Source organism: Eleutherodactylus coqui, chromosome 13 (genome assembly GCF_035609145.1).
Source record: "Eleutherodactylus coqui strain aEleCoq1 chromosome 13, aEleCoq1.hap1, whole genome shotgun sequence".
NCBI lineage: Eukaryota > Metazoa > Chordata > Amphibia > Anura > Eleutherodactylidae > Eleutherodactylus > Eleutherodactylus coqui.
The window spans coordinates 2,393,043-2,414,950 of NC_089849.1; the positions used below are offsets into that span (position 1 = coordinate 2,393,043).

General features: G+C 48.5%; 1 protein-coding gene across 7 annotated transcripts in view; it reads left to right on the forward strand.

Moving 5' to 3' along the window:
* The window catches only part of ZMYND8 (zinc finger MYND-type containing 8), a 134,952-nt gene that overhangs the window by 56,298 nt on the left and 56,746 nt on the right, over positions 1-21,908 (forward strand). For all 7 annotated transcript variants that reach the window (XM_066586293.1, XM_066586292.1, XM_066586288.1 and 4 more), the window contains 7 exons: positions 9,696-9,844; positions 13,744-13,962; positions 14,835-14,948; positions 16,899-16,991; positions 17,541-17,628; positions 18,364-18,419; positions 19,371-19,448. In XM_066586293.1, the coding sequence (XP_066442390.1) occupies positions 9,696-9,844; positions 13,744-13,962; positions 14,835-14,948; positions 16,899-16,991; positions 17,541-17,628; positions 18,364-18,419; positions 19,371-19,448 (797 nt within the window). The remainder of the gene's footprint in view (positions 1-9,695; positions 9,845-13,743; positions 13,963-14,834; positions 14,949-16,898; positions 16,992-17,540; positions 17,629-18,363; positions 18,420-19,370; positions 19,449-21,908) is intronic.

Below are 21,908 nucleotides of genomic sequence, written 5' to 3' on the forward strand. Positions count from 1 at the left end.
AAGATGAACACAAGCAATAACATATAACACTGTGATTTAACTCTTTCCTTATGCAGCAGAGTTCCACTTTAGGCTAAAGTCATTAGAATAGCATAATACATTTGGTTTATACAAATCAATAGACATTTTACACTGACTAATCATCATGTCTATCACAATTCCCCCTTAAATTGTGTCTATCCTCTAACTCTTCCCGTCAAATTTTCACAGTTCTCTGCGTGTGAGCCTATAATCGGAGTGCGTTGAAGGTTCGTTTTAGGGTCTTCAAGGGGGTGTAGGACTTGTCCACTCCTTCTGTGGGAGTAGCTTTTCCAGCATCAGTTTCACAGGTCTCTCTGACACAGGGGATAACACAGCAGACTAGAACAGAAAAGGTAACCATCAGTTAACATACAATAGCGATGCCCATCTGTGCCAGGATCCTTTACCACCCACTCATCCATGGCGAGTGCTGGTCCCAAAGGTTAGCTCTTTTTAGTTAGTGCGGTCAGCTTCTTAATGGCAACTGCGTCTTTACCCGCGGGTCACGTGTCGTCTGGGATGTAGGTACAAGTCTCCCCTATCATCTTACAGACACTCCCCTTTTTAGCTAAAGTCATATCTAAGGCCATTCTATTTTGAAAAGTCATAGTCGAGGTAGGTCCTATTGGTCGACTAGTCCCTATAAGGCGTCTCTAGTATAATTGATAAACCGCTGCTAATTATAATAAACATAATTAATCCAGTCAACATTTATTTACCATAATGATCATGAAAATGGACTCGAATCTAGCTTTAACTTGGTCTCTAATTTTAAAACTCGTCAGGTACCCCCCTTGGCTATCCTATGACGTCAATGTACACGTGTAGATCAAAACTACCACCAGGGGTCTCTCTTCTCGCTCTAGCATAATGTTGCAATACTAGTAGTGTGCACAGGTACGCACGGCGTGGGACTCCCTAATCTTCACCCACACCAATGTCCCTCCTGGAGATAGTCCTAATGGTGAACACGTCCAGGCCGCCGACACTGACCCTACACTACCTAGTGACAAGACTGGAAGGAACCGCCGTACCTATGCGGAAAACAAGGATAGACCAACATGACAGGATAACCACAAAACACAGACTGAGTTGGATCGAGATAAATTAACTATTGGGGGTAACCTCATTATCCTCAATGTTGTCTGACAGGATGTGGAGGAGCATAAGGACTTTACTAAGGCACACTCCCCTGTCCAATTACCCTCCAGGCGGGTCCTCTACCTCATGTCTCCACAAAGCCAGTAAACGTCTCCTAAGGACTGGACCTGATTCTGCATCCATTCCCCTCCTATCGTACCGTAGGAGGAGCCATACCCGTTAATGAGTTCCCCAAAAATCTCCCTCCACCCTGCCTATTTGCCTGGCAGGTGTAGTTTCCAGGGTAGTCAGTAATACTCTCTCCGGTGCAAAACACTTAGGTAGTTATAGAGTATTCCTTCTTCCACTTCTCACGGACAGTGTAATTAGCGGAAATGTTCGTGAAGAGACTAATAAACCACTCTTCAGCATCTACAGGGAGATTTAGGGGGACCATCCCCGAGTGTGGTCGGGCACTACCGCACACGCAACAGTTAGACTTGTTGCTCCTGTTAGCATTGTACCTCATCAACTCCAACCAGAGATTCTGCTCAGAGTAGCCAGTCGCTACTGTCAAGGTGTCCTCAAAAGGTAGGGTCGGCTATGATCATCATGTTCGTCAAGGTCTTTATCTTACAGCGGAGGGGGTTAATTATGGGCACGGGACTAAGTGAAGGCTTCCATTCGGGTGCATCTACCATATCCCTCATTTTAAACTTCCCTAAGGGATCTGTCCTCCCGTACCGGTATGTCCCCAGACTGTAAGTCCCCCCGTCCCCCGGGCTTGGATCTCCCATGGTTAGTGTAACAACCGCATTAAAACCAAGCAACATACTAAGTTCAGCCTTCCAATACCCACTGTCCTTATTATTCTCAAGGAGGGTTATACGACTAATTAGGGATTTCCCGCTCTTGTCTTTCTTATTTAAGGCACTTCGCGGTTTATAGGACCAGTTGGTTCCTGTGTTCCGTCCCACTAATCCCCAATAACGGTAGTCTTCTCCCCAGATGTTATCAGTGGCGCAAACATATTGTATTCCCCGGGTATATAAGTCCTATAACCAGCTGGACTGAGCTAAATCTGGCCTGCGGTGGGATCTTGCGCCTAGACACGGGACCACAGTACAATAGTCGAAGGAATATGCGGCTACTTGAGCATTGGACGAGTTATACCAGAAGGTAACCATACCCTCATATTCTTCCAACTAAGGATTCCAGTTGCCACCCTCCTCTCTCACTAGCCCTAACCAGAGTAATGTCCTTGGCACAACTAAGACTGGTCTCCCGGATCTGAAGCTTTCTTACAGTATGAAGCATGGATCCATGTAACTCCTTCGGCTAGTTTCACAGCTGTGGTAGTAGTCAGAAGCACCTGGTAGGGGCCATCAAATCGGGGCTCAAGAGGGTGCTTCCTGGGGAACTTCTTGACACACACCCAATCCCCAGGCTGCAAGATATGTGTCCCAGTGTCTGAGTCTGGAAGAGAACACCTGTGCATAGGCTTTGGTTAGTGGTTTAACAACGGAAATCACATACTCAGTCAACACATCAGATTGTAATTGTAACTACTGAGGATAGTAACGACCTAGCCTTGGGGCTAGCCCAAACAATCTCGTAGGGAGATAATGTATGATCCCCCCTGGGTTCATATCTAACACTGAATAGGGCTATTGGATGACAGTCTTTCCAAAGTGGCGTCATTTTTAAGTATCTTACTTTTTAGCGTGCCACTAAGTCTCTCCACCTTTCCACTACTCTAAAGATGGTAGAGTATGTAAAAGGCCTGGGATACACCCAGAGCAGACATGACATGTTACATTCACCTGCGAAGTTTATACCTCTGTCTGACTCTGAATCACTTCTGGTACCCCATATTCACAGTTTACCTCGTTCATGAGCTTCTTTGCGGTTACCTACTTGTTTGCCTTGGTAACAGGGTCAGCCTCCAACCTGCAAAGACATCGACAACAACAAGCACGTATTCATACTTCCCAACAAGTGGGAGCTGAACGTAGTCAATTTGCAATCCCTGAAATGGGTAGAGTGGTCCCGGCAAGTGTGATGTGGCAAATTTACTTCTGTCCTGACTCACCTATGGCATAGATCATGCTAAACTGGACAAATGATGCAGCAGCTACAGAGAACCCAGAAGTCGCCCGTCCTCTTTCAAGCGTCGTCATCATTGCTGCTTTACTAGGTGGGTCTTTCCGTCCATCAGCTGGGCCATCATGGGATACAGGAACTGTGGTGGGCAAGTGCTGTTGACTGTTCACCATACACGGTCCTGTTTCTGCTGCTCCCATATTGGTCCATTTATTCTTTCCTTCCTTGCTGGCTTGTAACTGTAAAAGTCTTTAGCATATCAAAGTCCAAATTTTGTCAATGTCCAAAGTTTTTACCACTGACTCATGCTGTCAGTATCTTTCTTCTTTCTTCCACGGCTTGAGGGCCGCTGCCTTTGCTGTGCTGTCAGTGAGGGTGTCGTCTCTCGCTTCTCCAGTGTAGGAATCTGTGCGAACTCTCAGCTTTGTCAGGTAGAAGTAGGGCCTCCATGAGACTCTGCACCGCTGCACCATTCTCAATTGGTTGTCCTGCTTAAGGTAAAAACTGTCTGGCCTTCCATATTGGGCTGTAATCATGAGCTATGCCAGATGCATACCAGGAGTCAGTGTAAAGGATTGCCGTCTTACCTCTCGCCACTCTACTCGCCTCAGTGAGGGCCTTCAATTCCGCTTCTTGTGCTGAGACATGCGGAGGCAGAGCTTCTGCTTCTATGACATCTTGTTGTGTGACCACTGCATATCCGATGTGGAGTAATCAATCCTCACCCTGGTACCATCTGCAAAAAGCTCAACATATGCATTATCAACAGAGGTTCCGGTAACTGTTTGCATACCTGCAGTTTCTTACTGTATTAGTACTAAATAATCGTGCTGATGTTCTATTTCACATGGCTCGGAATCTTGTAGCACAAAATCATTCATTTCCTTTTTATCTTATTTGATTTATTTATTTTTTTAAACCCAATAGCTGATCTACAACACCTAGATCATCTATGACCCAGATCACCTATGACCCAGATCACCTATGCCCTAGATCACCTATGCCCTAGATCATCTATGACCCAGATCACCTATGCCTCCCCCCTTTTGAACCGGAATACTCAATGGAAAAAAGAGTAATTGCGTTCAAACTAGTACAAGTTGAAAAAGGAAACCAAGAGGCACAAAAACAAGCACTTTGTAGGTCAAGGTGACATTGTATGCAGCGAAGTCTGAGCGAAAATATCCTCTAGATTTTTTTTTTCTCTTCAGGTCGCAGTTAGCATTTTTTAACACAAGGGGGCGCAACACAAGTAAAATTTTACGTCACCCAGTGTAATAGTATTTCAGGGAATGTCCAGCATTCAACTTTCACTCTCCTGTCGGAATATAATTATAGCTTCAGTGTAGACTGACACTAGAATATACAAAAGACTTAAAGGAGATGTCTCGAGGAAGCAGTTAATTTTTTTTTTTGCCCAGTCCCCCCCATTAAACATACATTACAAAGCCCCCCTGTAAATGACATTTCTAGTTGGTTCGTACTTACTGTTCCAGCGTTTCAGCAACTTATAAAAGTTTCCTCAAGATGGCCGCCGGCTCTTTCCCCGTCGCTCGCTGCAGCCCGACGTGCGCGCTCCCGAGACGCCGCCAGCTGTGTCTCCATGGCAACCGGACGCATCGCAGCCGCCGACCAGACGCCCCGCAGCCGCCGACCAGACAGCAGGTAACCGGCGCTAGCCCCCGGCTCCCCAGCGCTAGACCCTCAGCCCAGGTGAAGGCCCCGGAGCCCAGCGCTAGGTTCCGGAGCCCAGCGCTAGTTCCCCCGGCCTAGCGGCAGCCCCCCCCCGGCCTAGCGACAGCCCCCCCGGCGCAGCCCGGCGCAGCGGCAGCCCCCCCCGGCCTAGCGACAGCCCCCCCATCACAGCGGCAGCCCCCCCCGGCCTAGCGACAGCCCCCCCCGGCCTAGCGACAGCCCCCCCGGCGCAGCCCGGCGCAGCGGCAGCCCCCCCCGGCCTAGCGACAGCCCCCCCGGCGCAGCGACAGCCCCCCCGGCGCAGCCCGGCGCAGCGGCAGCCCCCCCCCCGACCCATCACTTACCTGGGAGGCTTCTCGGGGCTGCTGGGCTGGGCTGGGCTTCTCCGCTGGGCAGCTCCAGTTTCTGCACCTTCCTCTAACAGAGGATGGTGCAGAATGACCGCTTCAGCGCGCTCCCGAGCAGTGACAGCTCGTCTGCGCATGCGCAGAAGAGCTGTAGCGGGGAGCACACTGAAGCGGCTCGTGCTGAATGGAGAAGACCGGACTGCGCAAGCGCGTCTAAAAAAGCAAGCTGCCAGCGAATTTAGACGGAACCATGGAGACGAGGACGCTAGCAACGGAGCAGGTAAGTGGAATAACTTCTGTATGGCTCATATTTAATGCACAATGTACATTACAAAGTGCATTAATATGGCCATACGGAAGTGTATAACCCCACTTGGTTTCGCGAGACCACCCCTTTAAGGAAAACTAAAGAATACGGATGAATTAACATCCTACTCTGGGCAAGTCAGTCCCTCTTTCTCACATAAAAAGTAAAATTACTTCATCAAATTGCATGAAAAAGTTTGCTGGGTGACTATAGGGAAATTATTCCATCTGTAGGAGCCTTCCATAACATCATCTGTCTGAACATCCATTGGAGAAGCAGGCAGTGAAAAACAGAGCCCCTGGGAACACACCATGAGAAGGCGTCCCCTGTCATGGATCCCTGGCCTCTGTCCCCCATGCATCAACTCCAATCTTCCATACACTATAAACCAGCTTAGTCATCTACTATGTCCCAAGCTGCATCTTCACAAAGGTTTGTTTCCCTGAACTTATCACACATCCAAAGTGGCCACATCTTGGAGTGTAACAAAGTCCGGTCAAACAAAACCTTACTTCAGACAATCATGAGGTTAGCACTGGATACAGTGGCATTAGGGAATGTAGGCCAACCAAGTGCAGCAAAATGGCCGCCAGAAGCAGAAAGGGGCGGGGATACAAGTTTCCCAGGTGAGGCAAGATGGCTGCTGGAGGAGGAAGGGGCGGGGCTTAGTCATATCCCGGATTGGAATGGCCGGAAGTAACATCACACACCCTGAAAGTGAGCACATAGGGGGGAAGTAACTTCAGGGTGGGGGCAGGGCTCACCACATTTGCTGCAGAGTCACACTATGTGGGGTTTTAAACATTGCAAGTGTGGCCGCCATTACAGGAAGGGGCTGTAGTCAACACAAAGCCATTACATTGTTCATAAGCAATACACATCCCCCACTACACGCTTTCCCCTCTTGAATCTCTTTCCTACATTATACCACCTCCTAGCAAAAACTAGCTAAAACACCTTTCTTTCTGCTGGGCTTCCTGCTCATCTACTGAAAACTTTCTACAGTCTATCTTACCATACTCATTTCTGCAACTTTTCCTGGTCCTATTCTTTGTAAAACGTTTCTATATGTTTTGCATATTCCAAAACATCCTGTACTGATCCCTCATTCTATTCTGCCTGCTTATTCTATCCTATTTGAACTTTCTAGACACAGTAAAACTCCTTTACTAAATTCCACCTCTTATATCCCTCGTATATCACAATGCACATTAACACTACAAAACACAAGACAAAGGGAACAGAAGGGTTAATTGGGAAATGCTTTCAGTGGCTTAACTTCAGTCCACTCTCTTATCAGTAACCCTCCCCCAATAATAAACACTGCACATTAATTCTATAATACCGAACAGACAGGATTACTGGAGAATACCCACCACGGCTCAAGGTATATATCTCACCTACCTTTGCAACAACCCACCCTCTACTAGTAATCCCCAACAGCACTCCCTGCACACAATCTGGACAGGACATTTAGCTATACACAGAGACTGACGATTATTTTCAATGACCAAGACCTCAACAATATCCGGAGACTTATGCCGTCACACCACGGCTATAATTCCCGCGTATATACCTTTCCACATATGAGAACATAACACGCTCAATCATACAGGTGCAGACGCGTATCATAAATTTTCGTAACCTCACACTAGTTACCTAGGAGTAAGTGTCTCTCTCTGGCGATTTCCCCCAGACTAAAACAGCCAAGTCTGCCCTTCTGACACATTAACCCTCACAGAATTTATCTCTTGGTCTTGTATACACAATCTTTAACCGTCTCAGACATATCATACCCAGCATACAGAATACCCCTTAGGCAGGTTAAAACTGTGTTTTTTTCCGAGTAGAAAGGACTATATTACCTGCCTTTTATTGATTTATCATTCTGGATCAGAAACAGGCAGATTAGCAGTTAGAAATCAGCTCACATCGGTAGATTTACATAAAGCAATCTTACCGTGTTCTGTAGATTTTCGGGCCCCTGTGTTCTGCGTGCTATCTGCCGATCTCTGTATTTTTCCAGAATGAAAGAAATCAAAAATCTCTATTCGGCCCACCCAGGGACGCCAATTTGTGCTGGATCATATTTTCCTCCAGCATGCTTCGGGGTATTATGTAGCTTCCAAATTGTATAGTGTGCACACATCATCGACCAGATCAGACACAAATGCTGGTCTAAAGCGGGAGAGTCTCTACCTAAATGAGTAGAGTCTCAGGCTTTTATTATAACACATGATAACCGCCCTTTAATGGGCGTGCAACAGATTACATCAGTAACATATAAGATTCTCATTTGTCGGATCATATAGAACCCCCGCCTCCCTCTCCCCACACCTCTCTCAAGTCCAATGTAGCTTGGACTTTGTCCTAGCTGAAGGAATTTCTGTGTTCGTGACAAGTCATTGTTTGAGAGGTCTCTGTGTTATTTAAGAAGTTTCTGTGTGGGGGCAGGGTTGGGGAAACATCCAAGATGAACACAAGCAATAACATATAACACTGTGATTTAACTCTTTCCTTATGCAGCAGAGTTCCACTTTAGGCTAAAGTCATTAGAATAGCATAATACATTTGGTTTATACAAATCAATAGACATTTTACACTGACTAATCATCATGTCTATCACAACATCAAATACCTGGACTGGTGACAGTTTAGTGACTAAGACGATTGATTGCATGTCAGAAATATGGCTAAAGGAACATTTACACGGCCAATAGCCACCCAAATGATTGCTTGAATGAGCAGTTGAGTGATGGCCTGCGTACAAACGGCCCCTGACAGCACCCTGAGCAAGAACTCGCCTTGGGGTCTCTAGTCGTTTCTTCTCTGCTCCCTGAATCTGAGTGACTACTGAGCAGCTTCTCACTCGCTGTAAACCGGAGCCGCTCGATCTCTGGACGCCACTGGTTTGTTGTGGACATTTCCTCCCATTCTGTATGCGCTTTCTTCATTTCTCTTGCCCAGATGTAGGACTTTGCATTTCCCCTTGTTAAACACCATTCTGTTAGTCGCCGACCACTGTGCAAGCTTTTCTAGATCTTTTTGAATACTCTCTCTCTCTCTCTCTCTCTCTCTCTCTCTCTCTCTCTCTCTCTTCCCTAGTGTTAAGGCACATTTAGAAGGGACGAGTGTGGGCAAACAATGGCCTCCCCTCATCCCCTGCGGTGCTGCTGCAAGGGAGCTAATATCACTGGCTCACAGCGGGGTGGCTGCAGGAGATTTCTCTCCTCACTCCCACCGCCCCTCTCCATCGACTTATTGACTGATCAGCTCATCGTCCAGAGTCATATGCAGCATAAACGATGCACGATGAGCTGAGTGTCAGGCGTCGTTTGCCCCACAGTCGTCCTGTCTAAATGGACCCTTGGCTATCCCTCCTAGCTTTGTGTCGTCAGCAAATTTGCTCAGTTTCCCACAATTCCCTCCTCCAGATCATTTATAACAATGTTGACCAACATTGGGCCTAGGACAGAGCCTTGTGGTCCCACTTGATACATAATTCCACTTGGATGTGCAGCCATTTATGACCACTCTTTGAGTACGATCACTCAGCCAGTTGTGAATCCACCTAACAGTTGCCTTGTCAATCCCAGATTTGGTCATTTCATCAATAAGTCTGGTATGAGATACTTTGTCACATGCTTTACTAAAGACAAGATATACTATATCCACCGCATTTCCCTGATCAACCCGGTCGGTGATTCTGTCATAGGAGAAACCCTGTCATATTGTAGCAGAAAGGCCTTGCATGTGTGGGGAGCGGCCGTAATGCTCACGCTCATACCATTCTTGTTTATCTGTGCAGAACGTTTCCGCTACATGTGGAAGTATCCGTGTATATTGTCATATACTGCAGCAAGTGGCCACGTCTGAACTCGTCCTGAGGAAACGCCCTATAGAATAGTTTGTCCTTGCAGTGGTCTAATAAACACCCCTAAAATACCAGTGAGGTGCCAGAAGAGGCGACCCGATCTGCCTGGTTGGCTGCATAGTTGTGCTATTTAGACCCTCAGTGTTTTTATGGATGTGTTGGTGGGTTAGGCCCCGGGAGTGCATACACAGGGATGTCCTGATCCGTCGCCTCTTCTGGGTGGGACTCCAGCAGCTTCCATGTAAACCCAATGTTTGCTTTATTGTAGATCCAGGCTCTACGGAGCGGCCGGGGCAGAAGAGGAAACTTCCCAGCCCCCAGCATTCATCTAATGGACATTCTCCTCAGGACGCGTCCAGCAGCCCAAGTAAGAAGAAGAAGAAACCGGGAATGTTAAACAGTCATAACAAAGACCAGGTACGGAGAAATGTTGGCAGCACCTCACCTGTGTTGTTGTGTCCTGCACCCACTCCTCAGGTCCCTCTGCCTCCTAGTGAAACTGTTGCTGGGAGCCAAATCTCAGCCATTTCTTAAAGGGGTTTTCCGAGACATTAAATAGAAGTTATGTATCTTTAAAGTAAAGAGAAATTAAATACTGTCCTGTTCCGGTGGCTCACCGTCCAGCGCTGCCACTGCCCGTTGCAAGAAGCGTCGGCGGTCCTATACGGTTCTGTGTTCATGCTTCAGTAGCCATAGAATCATCTATGGGGGCAGTGGCCACGATAGGTTAGTATTCATTTAACCTTTTGTTTATGTCCCAGAAACCCCTTTTATTACCCAACGCTACCATTTTAGTTGAGAAATGTTTCTCTTCACTGAATCGGTAAAATGTCGCTCCCCGAGCCTCTGCCAGACTTCTCTGGTTGTGATATTTGAACCAGTCGCTATTGATATCCTATGGGATTAGATCCTTGCTGTACCATGACCACATCAGCTCGATTTACCCAGCTGACATCATACGGAGACCCTCTGATCATGGGCTGTTGCACAGCCGCAGTCCATGCATGGGGACCACAGCAGATCTGCAGTATCCGGTGCAGATAGTACATGGTTATTACCAGCAGTCACACAGGAGAGGCCAGTGGCTTCCAGAGGGTGTACAGCATTGTGTTAGCTAGTGACATCTCATTGCACTGCAGCAGTTCCTCTGCCCCAGACGTGGCCACCTGTTATGTCCGTGACGCTCCTCTGGGCCATGTGTCATGCATCATACATAAGCGCCTCTGATGCTGCAGAGCCACTGGCCATGCTCCTTTCTTATACCTGACAGAACATCTCGGGTGCAGCTCCCCCAACATCCCAGGAGGGGAGGGCTGAATCCTTCTTATATTTAATCTTTGTACTTACTACTGTTGCTGTAAGAATAAAACCACAGACTTTGACTAGAAGCAGAGGTGTGACGTCTGACATGGGTGTGCTGTGAGGAGCATGACGGGTGGATTGCCCTGTGAATGCGTGTGTGTGCGCTGCTGCCTGCGAGGAGTCGACGTGTGCTGCTGCTTGCATCATTTGCTACATTATTGCTTTTTATTGCCTCGGTTGCATTATTTCAGGTTTCATGATATTTTGCTTTTAGTACACTGCCTGACTGAGATGAAGCCTCCCAGATTTCTGCACAGTCCTTCCCTGGCTGAGGGAGGCGAGCTCCGTCTCTGCATCACCCACACTGCTAGAGACCTACATATAGAGACGTGCAAAAGGCTTAAACAGGCGGCAAAGAAATTGCTGCAGAGTAAGAATGCTTTCAAAAATAGAAATGTTAATATTTTTTGGGTCAAACAGCAAAATTCAAAGTGGCTGAAGAAAAGAGAGCTGTAATCCCATCAGTATCGGGTGCGACACCCTCCACTTTCATCAGTTCTTATTCGTACACTTGCACACAGTTTTTGAAGGCACCCAGCAGGGAGGTTCCAGACATCTTGGAGGACTAAGCCCAGATCTTCTGTGGATGTCGGCTCGCTCCAAGCCTTCTGTCTCTTCATGTAAGCCCAGACAGACTGCATGATGTAAGATCAGGGCTCTGTGGAGCCACATCATCACTTCCAGGACTACTTGTTCTTCCCCACGCTGAAGATAGTTCTTAATGGCGTCGGCTGGATGTTGGGGGTCATTGTCCTGCTGCAGAATACATTTGGAGCCAATCAGATTCTTCCATGATGTTATTACATGATGGGTGGGTATCTGCCTGTATTTCTCCGTATTGAGGACCCCATTAATCGCGACCGAATCCCCAACTCCATCTGCTGAAATGTAACCCGAAGCTTGCAGCAAGCTCCAACATGCTTCACTGCTGCCTGCAGAAACTCATTATTGTACCGCTCTTCACTGCTGCCTGCAGACACTCATTATTGTACTGCTCTCCCCCATGCTTCACTATTGCATGCAGACACTCATTATTGTAGCACTCTTACCCATGCTTCACTGCTGCCTGCAGAAACTTATTATTGTACCGCTCTTCACTGCTGCCTGCAGACACTCATTATTGTACCGCTCTTCCATCATGCTTCATTGCTGCCTGCAGACACTCATTATTGTACCGTTCTTCCATCATGCTTCATTGCTGCCTACAGACTCTCATTATTGTGCCGCTCTTCACTGCTGCCTGCAGACACTCATTATTGTACCGCTCTTCCATCAAGCTTCATTGCTGCCTGCAGACACTCATTATAGTACCGCTCTTCACTGCTGCCTGCGGACACTCATTATTGTACCGCTCTTCCATCATGCTTCACTGCTGCCTGCAGACACTCATCATTGTACCGCTCCTTCACCATGCTTCACTGCTGCTTGCAGACACTCATTATTGTACCACTCCTCCACCATGCTTCACTGCTGCCTGCAGACACTCATTATTGTACTGCTCCTCCCCCATGCTTTACTGCTGCCTGCAGACACTCATTATTATGCCGCTCTTCACTGCTGCCTGCAGTCACTCATAATTGTACCGCTCCTCCACCATGCTTCATTGCTGCCTACAGACTCTCATTATTGTACCGCTCTTCACTGCTGCCTGCAGACACTCGTTATTGTACCGCTCTTCACTGCTGCCTGCAGACACTCGTTTTTGTACTGCTTCACGCTTCACTGAACAAACTGCCTTCTGTTACACCAGATATTTCACATTGTGACTCCTCAGTCCAGAGCACTTGCTGCCGTTTTTCTGCTCCCCGGTTCCTATGTTTTCATGCATGATTGAGTAGCTTTGCCTCTTTTTACATGGAAGGTATGGCTTTTTGGTGGCAATTCTTTCATTTCTGCTGGCAATTCACAGTTTGCAGACTTCTAATAGGTGTCTGCCAGGTCTGAGTGGATGGCGCTGCTGGACATCTACTGATTGTTGCTGCACTAAGTTCCCTTGGCCGACCGCTGCGTCTGTAGTCCTTGACGTTGGCCATTTCTTTGTACTAATTCAGCAAAGCTTGAACATCACATCGTAAAACTGCAGTCTGCTGTGAAATCTTTGCCTGGGAGAGACCTTGCTGTTACAGTGTAACTACCTTGTGCCTTGTTGCTGTGATCAGTCATGGTGTATGAGCGGTGACATGAAACTGTCTTCCACAACCTCCCCTTTCTAGCAGAGTTTGGCTGTTCCTCACAGTGTTAAGCCTCTTACATGGCTGTTTCAGGTAATGACTGTTTCAACCTAGATACGAACGTGATCATTATCACCTGTTTGGTACAACTTGATAAACATGCGCTTGACCATAATCCTACAAAATCCCTGACCATACAAATTCACAGAGAAAAGCTGATTCTGGTGTGCAGGTGGAGCGCTCACCCCAAATACTAATGGGACTACGTTTTGTCTTTTGTTCAGTCACTTTATTTTTGTCAATTCACAAAATGCAAACTATTAACAATTCCATTTTTGAAAACCTTCTTAGCCTGCAGCACGTTTACACAATACTGTACATACATGTGCTGCCCGGACAGGAGAGGATGATGGCTGTATGCTGGCCCTTTAACGGTTATTAGCAGATTGATGATGTTCCTGCAGTTAGCCCTTGCTGCTTTGCATCTCCTGCTGCCGAATCACTTACTGTATAAAGTCTACATCTCATCCATCTCCATTGTGAGCAGAAAGGCCATGTGCCAGGAGCCAGAGCATCAAAGACCCGGGAGCCCCGTCGCTGCACCGTGAGAGCTCTGCGTGCAGCAGACACGGACGCCCCACATTGCGCTCATTCAGGCAGTGTACCTTGTAGATTTGTGTCTTGTCTTCATTTTTATCATTTGCTTTGCACATTGAGCTTTTTGTCTCTTGTTCGTGTACACGCATTTTGAACCCAATCCTGTCTCTCTTGCCTACATTTCAGTCAGAACTAAGACATGGTCCGTTTTACTATATGAAGCAGCCACTCACCACAGACCCTGTTGATGTTGTACCGCAGGACGGCCGCAATGACTTCTACTGCTGGGTTTGTCACCGGGAAGGTCAAGTCCTCTGCTGTGAGCTCTGCCCCAGAGTTTATCATGCTAAGTGTCTGAAACTGACCGCTGAGCCTGAGGGCGACTGGTTTTGTCCTGAGTGTGAGGTGAGGCTCCACGTGTTATTGGCTCAGTGGACCTTACTTGCCACGTGTCAATTTTACCTGGGAGATTTTGTATCTCTGGATCTCCATTGCGAGGAGGCGGTTCAGCATAGACCTTGACACTCGGAATCATTAGTGTCTATACACCTCTTTTAATTCGACTCCTGAAGATTGGAAGTGCCCAGTATCTTTGAAGCAGTCTGTGATCCTTCCCTTTCCGCCATCCCCCGGGGTAGTCGGGGATCCTTCCCTTTCCGCCGTCCCCCGGGGTAGTCGGGGAGCCTTCCCTTTCCGCCGTCCCCCGGGGTAGTCGGGGAGCCTTCCCTTTCCGCCGTCCCCCGGGGTAGTCGGGGAGCCTTCCCTTTCCGCCGTCCCCCGGGGTAGTCGGGGAACCTTCTCTTTCCGCCGTCCCCCGGGGTAGTCGGGGAACCTTCCCTTTCCGCCGTCCCCCGGGGTAGTCGGGGAACCTTCCCTTTCCGCCGTCCCCCGGGGTAGTCGGGGAACCTTCCCTTTCCGCCGTCCCCCGGGGTAGTCGGGGAACCTTCCCTTTCCGCCGTCCCCCGGGGTAGTCGGGGAACCTTCCCTTTCCGCCGTCCCCCGGGGTAGTCGGGGATCCTTCCCTTTCCGCCGTCCCCCGGGGTAGTCGGGGATCCAACTGGCCTCTAGTGTGCAGAAGCCGAGGTGGAGGGTCTAAGAAGGTAGCGTCATGCTAGTCGAGTATCATGTGTGTCCACAGAGGTTCTCATTGGGGTGTCAAAGAGGGTGGTAGTGGTGTAGGTGCAGCATGCTGTCAAACTCTGGGTACGCAGCCTCTGGGGGTTTCGGCGGAGGGGAGACTTTGATTCTTTGTTAGTGATGTGTTTTCTTGTCTCCAGAAAATCACAGTTGCAGAATGCATCGAGACGCAGAGTAAGGCTATGACCATGCTGACCATAGAACAGCTCTCCTACCTGCTGAAATTTGCACTACAGAAGATGAAGCAGCCAGGGGTGAGTCGCCCGCTGCGGGCCCTAAACTCATGATAACACTTCGTACCTGATGTGGCTTTTGCTCGATGGGAAATGCAATCACAACTTGTATTGGAGACTATCAGCTATGGGAATCTTCATGCTTGTAGGCGATCAGACACCTTACGGTGAGCCGCAGACCCTTCAGTGTGGGGATCAACCGCTGATGACACTTTCTGACATCACAGTCACGTGGATTCCACAGAGCTGCAAACTACTGGTCTTCTGAGGGCAGCAGAACCAGTGTACGTAGCTCCCATTATCCCTGACCCCAGGAGCTCACAATAGGATCACTCCCATCATCCCTGACCCCAGGAGCTCACAATAGGATCACTCCCATCATCCCTGACCCCAGGAGCTCACAATAGGATCACTCCCATCATCCCTGACCCCAGGAGCTCACAATAGGATCACTCCCATCATCCCTGACCACAGGAGCTCACAATAGGATCACTCCCATCATCCCTGACCCCAGGAGCTCACAATAGGATCACTCCCATCATCCCTGACCCCAGGAGCTCACAATAGGATCACTCCCATCATCCCTGACCCCAGGAGCTCACAATAGGATCACTCCCATCATCCCTGACCCCAGGAGCTCACAATAGGATCACTCCCATCATCCCTGACCCCAGGAGCTCACAATAGGATCACTCCCATCATCCCTGACTCCAGGAGCTCACAATGGGATCACTCCCATCATCCCTGACCCCAGGAGCTCACAATAGGATCACTCCCATCATCCCTGACCCCAGGAGCTCACAATGGGATCTCCCTCTTCAAAGACTGCTGTGGGGTCTGTAGTGTATAGAGGAAAGAGGACGCACAGAGGATGGAAAATCCTTGCAGATTCAGTCTTCGGGCCCCGTGGCTGAAGGGAGCGGTGATGACCACAGAACTACTCTGCTTGCAGCTCTGAATATGAATGTATCGGACTGTACAAAAGGTTTCGGTCTGTGTGGAAAAATGCTGCAAAGTAAGAGTGCTTTCAAAAACAGAAGGGGTTGGATTGACTTCAAATGTATTCTGCAGCAGGACAAGCACCCCCAACATCCAGCCGACGCCATTAAGAACTATCTTCAGCGTTGGGAAGAACACGTAGTCCAGGAAGTGATGATGTGGCTCCACAGAGCCCTGATCTCACATCATGCAGTTTGTCTGGGCTTACATGAAGAGACAGAAGGCTTGGAGCGAGCCGACATCCACAGAAGATCTGTGATTAGTCCTCCAAGATGTCTAGAACCTCCCTGCTGAGTGCCTTCAAAAACTGTGTGCAAGTGTTCGAAGAAGAACTGATGAAGGTGGAGGGCGTCGCACCCGATACTGATGGGGTTACAGCTCTCTCTTCTTCACTCACTTTCCATTTTGTTATTTGAAAAAAAAAAGCTATTTGTACTTCTGTCTCTGAAGCATGCTTACTCCACAGCTGCCGTAAAGCCTTTGCAGAGGGTCCTGGAGAAGGAAGCCGCGCCGCCTTCACAAACTAGAATGGGAGCTTCCATAAACTCCATCAAAAGGCAGAAATTGGTTCTTACACATTTTACCTGTAGGAGGCGCCCTCATTCGTGGCATACAGACCATGGAGCTGCATAGTTGAAGTACATTGAACAACCAATCTCATAACGAGAGAAATAAGTGACGCAGAAACCACAGTCCAGAAATAATGGTGGTAATCGGTCATGGGGGATCTAGTCCTAGCTGCAGTCCCGTGCGCTCGCTGTGCGTGTGTGAAAACGGAACACGCAGAAAGCTGCTCTGCTGATGATCACCTTCCCTGCAGAAAACCCCATTTATAAAAGTCCTGTCTGTGTAGAGAAAGCAGGAGGCTCCAGTGTGTATCCTGCACTGTGATATTCCAGTGATCGGTCATCGTGTATGAATGCTGGGGTTCATTGCTGGGTGCCTAATAATATTGCTCATTGTGTTTCACAGACAGAGCCCTTCCAGAAGCCTGTGTCACTGGAGCAGCATCCCGATTACTCAGAATATATATTTAATCCTATGGATCTCAGTACACTAGAAAAGGTCAGTGTCTGCAGCCCGGCCGCGTGTGCTTCACCCGGTGTCTGCTGGCCCGCCGGCGGGCGCTTCACCCGGTCTCTGCTGGCCCGCCGGCGGGCGCTTCACCCGGTCTCTGCTGGCCCGCCGGCGGGCGCTTCACCCGGTGTCTGCCGGCCCTCCGGCGGGCGCTTCACCCGGTGTCTGCCGGCCCTCCGGCGGGCGCTTCACCCGGTGTCTGCCGGCCCGCCGGCGGGCGCTTCACCCGGTGTCTGCCGGCCCGCCGGCGGGCGCTTCACCCGGTGTCTGCAGCCCGGCCGCGTGTGCTTCACCCGGTGTCTGCCGGCCCGCCCGATCTACATGGTGTCTGTGAACTGCCCGGGCATTATGTTCAGCCACCAGAAAGGGTGAACTATACAGTGTCCAGTTTACTTAAAGTGTCATGTGATCTTTCACAGCTCTGCTGATTGGTTGAGATGGTGGGATCAGATGTAGCCAGTATTTTGCCGTGTTCTCTAGCTCCTGTCCAGATGACATCCATCTACAATTGAAGGTTTTTTTTCTAATTTCCTACAGAATGTTAAAAAGAAAATGTACGGCTGCACAGAAGCCTTCCTGGCCGATGCCAAGTGGATCCTACATAACTGCATTATATACAACGGAGGTGGGTGATGTGCCCTGCAGAGTATCTGCTGGCACCATGAGGGGAGACCACACTGATGTTCCAGGGAAGAATAGCCATCAGTTGTATATGAACCCCGTGTCCTCGGCTGTATATAGTATGAGGGATCTGCGGACGACACCAGCCTGGACAGTTGGGGGATCCTCAGTGACCTCTGTTCTTGTACCCCACTTGCTGTGAGATGGCACGGATCATCTGATACCAAGCACAGGAAGCAGAGTAGTGACTGTGGATGTGGCTGGATACAATGCATGCGGGCCTGAGAATCACAGATGGGAAGTTACTGGGATGTTGTCTGATAATTCGGGGTGGTCAGAATCGTCTTATGCGCAGTATTGATTAATTAGGGCTGTTGGGTCTCCTGATTATGGCCATATTGATTAATTAGGGCTGTTGGGTCTCCTGATTATGGCCATATTGATTAATTAGGGCTGTTGGGTCTCCTGATTATGGCCATGTTGGGGCTCCTGCGGACTAGAAGAGCGACTGCCAGTAAGCGATTGCAGAGTTAGTGTGTAGATGTGTAGTCCTCCTTGTAGATCTGTGTACACCGTACATCGGGGATTGTACCAACCGTAAACAGCAAAATATCCACCTACTACCCCGCTGTCTGTCCTCCATATGTGGAGCTTGCTGGGAGTTGTAGTGTCACCGCCTCAGCTGACCTTTCCTGAGTTTTGTATGTGATGAAAAATAATTTCTATTTCTTGTCCGCAGGAAATCACAAATTAACACAAACTGCAAAAGTCATAATCAAGATCTGTGAGCATGAGGTGAGCAAAGAAGTGGTGGTGGTCCGCATGTGGGGGGCGCTCTGCAGTGACTCTCCTCAGTACCTGCGTCCATCCGCTGCCTCAGCGACTGCTCTTACACAGGAGCAATAACGGAGGCGGAGTGCGCCGGAGATCTCCTGTTTACACGGAGCGAGACATTCCTCCGAAGCAGAACTGCTAGTGACTCCTGAGTGACCTCTCATTCAGCGCCCTGTCGGGGGCTGCTTCTGCACAGGCCGACAGTCGCCCATAATGGCAGGTTCCAGCAATTTATTGGGGCAACTATCGGCCTGTGTAAGACTGCCTTTACATTCGCTGCACCCAGCAACCACAACAAATGCAGAAAGATTAACCCTCCAAGCGCTGGCAGTTATGTAATTTATGACGATACAAGAAGGATGGGTAAATCCTGCTGCAGAAGCGAGGTGCAGACAGCATTACTACGTGCAGTGACCCCGTGAGGACACAATCCATGCGGTGATCTAGTATAAATAATGCGGGGTGGACGCTGGTGTCTGTGTCGTCCGCATTTCATAATGGCTTTCTGCCTGAGGCCCAGCAGGGAACTCTGAATGTCGGGGGCTCACCTGCTCCCTCTGCTGTTTAGAATTGGTAGTGGCCAGATGAAATATGTACAAAACAATACACTTTATAGGTCTAGTTTATTCATCTCTTTCATCAGCCGTTAGACTTTGATTAAATATGGCATTCGCAGGGCTTAGTTATCGAAGGCCACAAAATACTGGAGGTGCAGCGTACAGGAGAGATCTGTGTGACCCATCTCTGCAGATATCGGACAGTGTCTACCCCGTCAAAAACCAATGGTGGCTGTCAGCGGCTGGATGGGGGGCAGATTAACCCATGTACAACGCCAACTGAAATGTTGTCTGGTGTGCGCGGCGGCTGTTCGGCCCTGCCGACTTACTTACACATCTCTTTTATCTCCTCCAGATGAATGAAATTGAAGTCTGCCCTGAATGTTATTTAGCTGCTTGCCAAAAAAGAGACAACTGGTTTTGTGAACCATGTGTGAGTATCCAGGTCGTGTGCAATGGGGCGCGCACGCCATTCACCTCACCCCTGACATGTGACCAGAATTACCGCTAATCCTGCCCGCCTCCTTAAGGAACACTGACGTTAGAAATAAAGACACACTAAATACTAGCAACACTTACCCGGCCTTTACCTGACCCCATGATGGGGCATCCAGAGTCACCTGCATATCTGCTGGCCTAGTTATCACACTGTGTAAATATACCCCAGTCCATCCTTGGATGATCTGATCTTTAAACCTTAAGGACCTGGCCCCCTTTTTAAAAAAAAAGCTGTACGAGGGCTTGTAGTTTTTTGCGGGAGGAGTGTTTATTTTTCAGTACTATTTAATGTACCGTATAATGGCCTGAAGAACTTAAAATTCTAAGTGGAGTAAAAGGGAAAAAAAATTCAAAAATTGTTTCTACTGCGCACAAGCTGCACAAAAATGACCTGATAACAGTTTTCTGTGGGTCAGCACGATTACTATGATACCAAACTTATGTTTTCTTTTTTTCTTTTTGCTATACTACTTTTTTTTTTTTTTCCCCAAAGATTTTATATACCGTATATACCGGCGTATAAGACGACTTTTGAACCCCGAAAAATCTGCTCTGCAGTCGGGGGTCGTCTTATGCGCCGGTAATACAAAAAAAAAAAAAAAAGTGTAAAAAAAAAAAAAATTTATGACTCACCTCCCACGGCGTTCTGTCGCGCTCCGGCAGGATGTCGCTCGCTCCGGCAGGCTGTCGCTCGCTCCTCGTCCCCGCCGCAGCATAGCTTTCTGAATGCGGGGCTTGAAATCCCCGCTTCCAGAAAGCTAGTACACACGCCGGCAGCCATGACAGCATTGAATGGCTGTGATTGGCTGAAGGCGCACGTGTTAGCAATCACACCCATTCAATGATGTCATTGAATAGTGTGATTGGCTGAAGCCACGTGTGCTTTAGCCAATCACAGCCATTCAATGATGTCATGGCTGCCGGCGTGTGTATTAGCTTTCTGGAAGCGGGGATTTCAAGCCCCGCATTCAGAAAGCTATGCTGCGGCGGGGACGAGGAGCGAGCGACATCCTGCCAGAGCGCGACAGAACGCCGTGGGAGGTGAGTAATAAATTTTTTTTTTTTTCTCCACTGTATACCGGCGTATAAGGTGACAGTTGGGGGGTCGTCTTATACGCCCCGTCGCCTTATACGCCGGTATATACGGTATATATATTTTATATTTCCGTCAACCGAGTTGAGCGAGGGCTCATTGTTCGCAGTATGTCCTGTAGTTTACGTTGGTACCATTTTTTAATACATCCACATTTTTTCTTGGAGACAGGTTGACCATAAAAGCACATTTCTGGTGTTGATTTTATTTTTTCTGCCGATGATAGTCGGGCGGGGTAAAGAATGTGTTAGTTGGATTACACTTTTACGAATGCAGCGATACCAAATAGGTGTTTTTGTTTTATTATTTAGATACTTTTATTATAATTATGGCAAGAGTTTTTTTTACTTTTATTACTTTTTGTTACATAATTATTAAGAGTTTATTGATCCTATTTTTATTTTATTTTTTTAACTTGTGATGTTTTGATCGCTCCTGCAGTATAATGCAATGCCATAGCTTTACATCATACTGCGAGTGGGCAGGCAGTGCATCAAGCCACCTCACGGGCATGGTTTCATAGGCATTCTGCCAAGACAGCCCTGGGGCCTTTTAGAAGGCCCCTGACTGGCATGACATCCACACCATCAGGTCCCACGGGGGGCTGTATGAGACCCCCGGACATCGTTCGGGGGATTAAAATGCCACCCTCAGAATTGACAGCATTTAAAGGGTTAACAGCTCCAATAAGCCGCGGTTTATCGGAGCCGTTGACAGAGAGTTTTGGCTGTAAGAAACAGCCAGCGCCCACGTTGTTTGGATGCAGGTCGCCCCGCGATCTCCCTTCATAATACCCCGATGCTGCAGGACGTAAATGTACATCCCGTGGTGTTAAGAGGTTAATCATCGTGCCTCAGTGCGCACACATGAACATTGGGATGCGCAGCCGAGGAACGCAATCTATATGGTGATTAATGATTATTCATCCCCATGCAGCTGGTCTTGTGCCGCCCGTGAGCAGCACCAATCCACATGTTATATGTCAGTTGGCGCTCGTTCCTGAGGATCAGCAGGTGTAGAAGGACTATTACTGCGATCTTCCTGTGTCAATGCTGTACTTTGTCATATTGTAATCCCCCTTCTGGCACAGAAACCGAGGCGCGAAAGAAGCCCCCCGTAAAATGACCAGGTACAAATTTAGTTGGCGCATTAAATGCACTGTGGTAATACATTCTAAAATGTCATTTAAAGGGGTTGTACCAAGATTGACTTTTATCATCTGTCCACAGGATAGGTGATAAAGTCTGATCAGTGGGGTCTCACTGCAAAGACCCCCACCGATTCCAAGAATGGGGTCTTGTG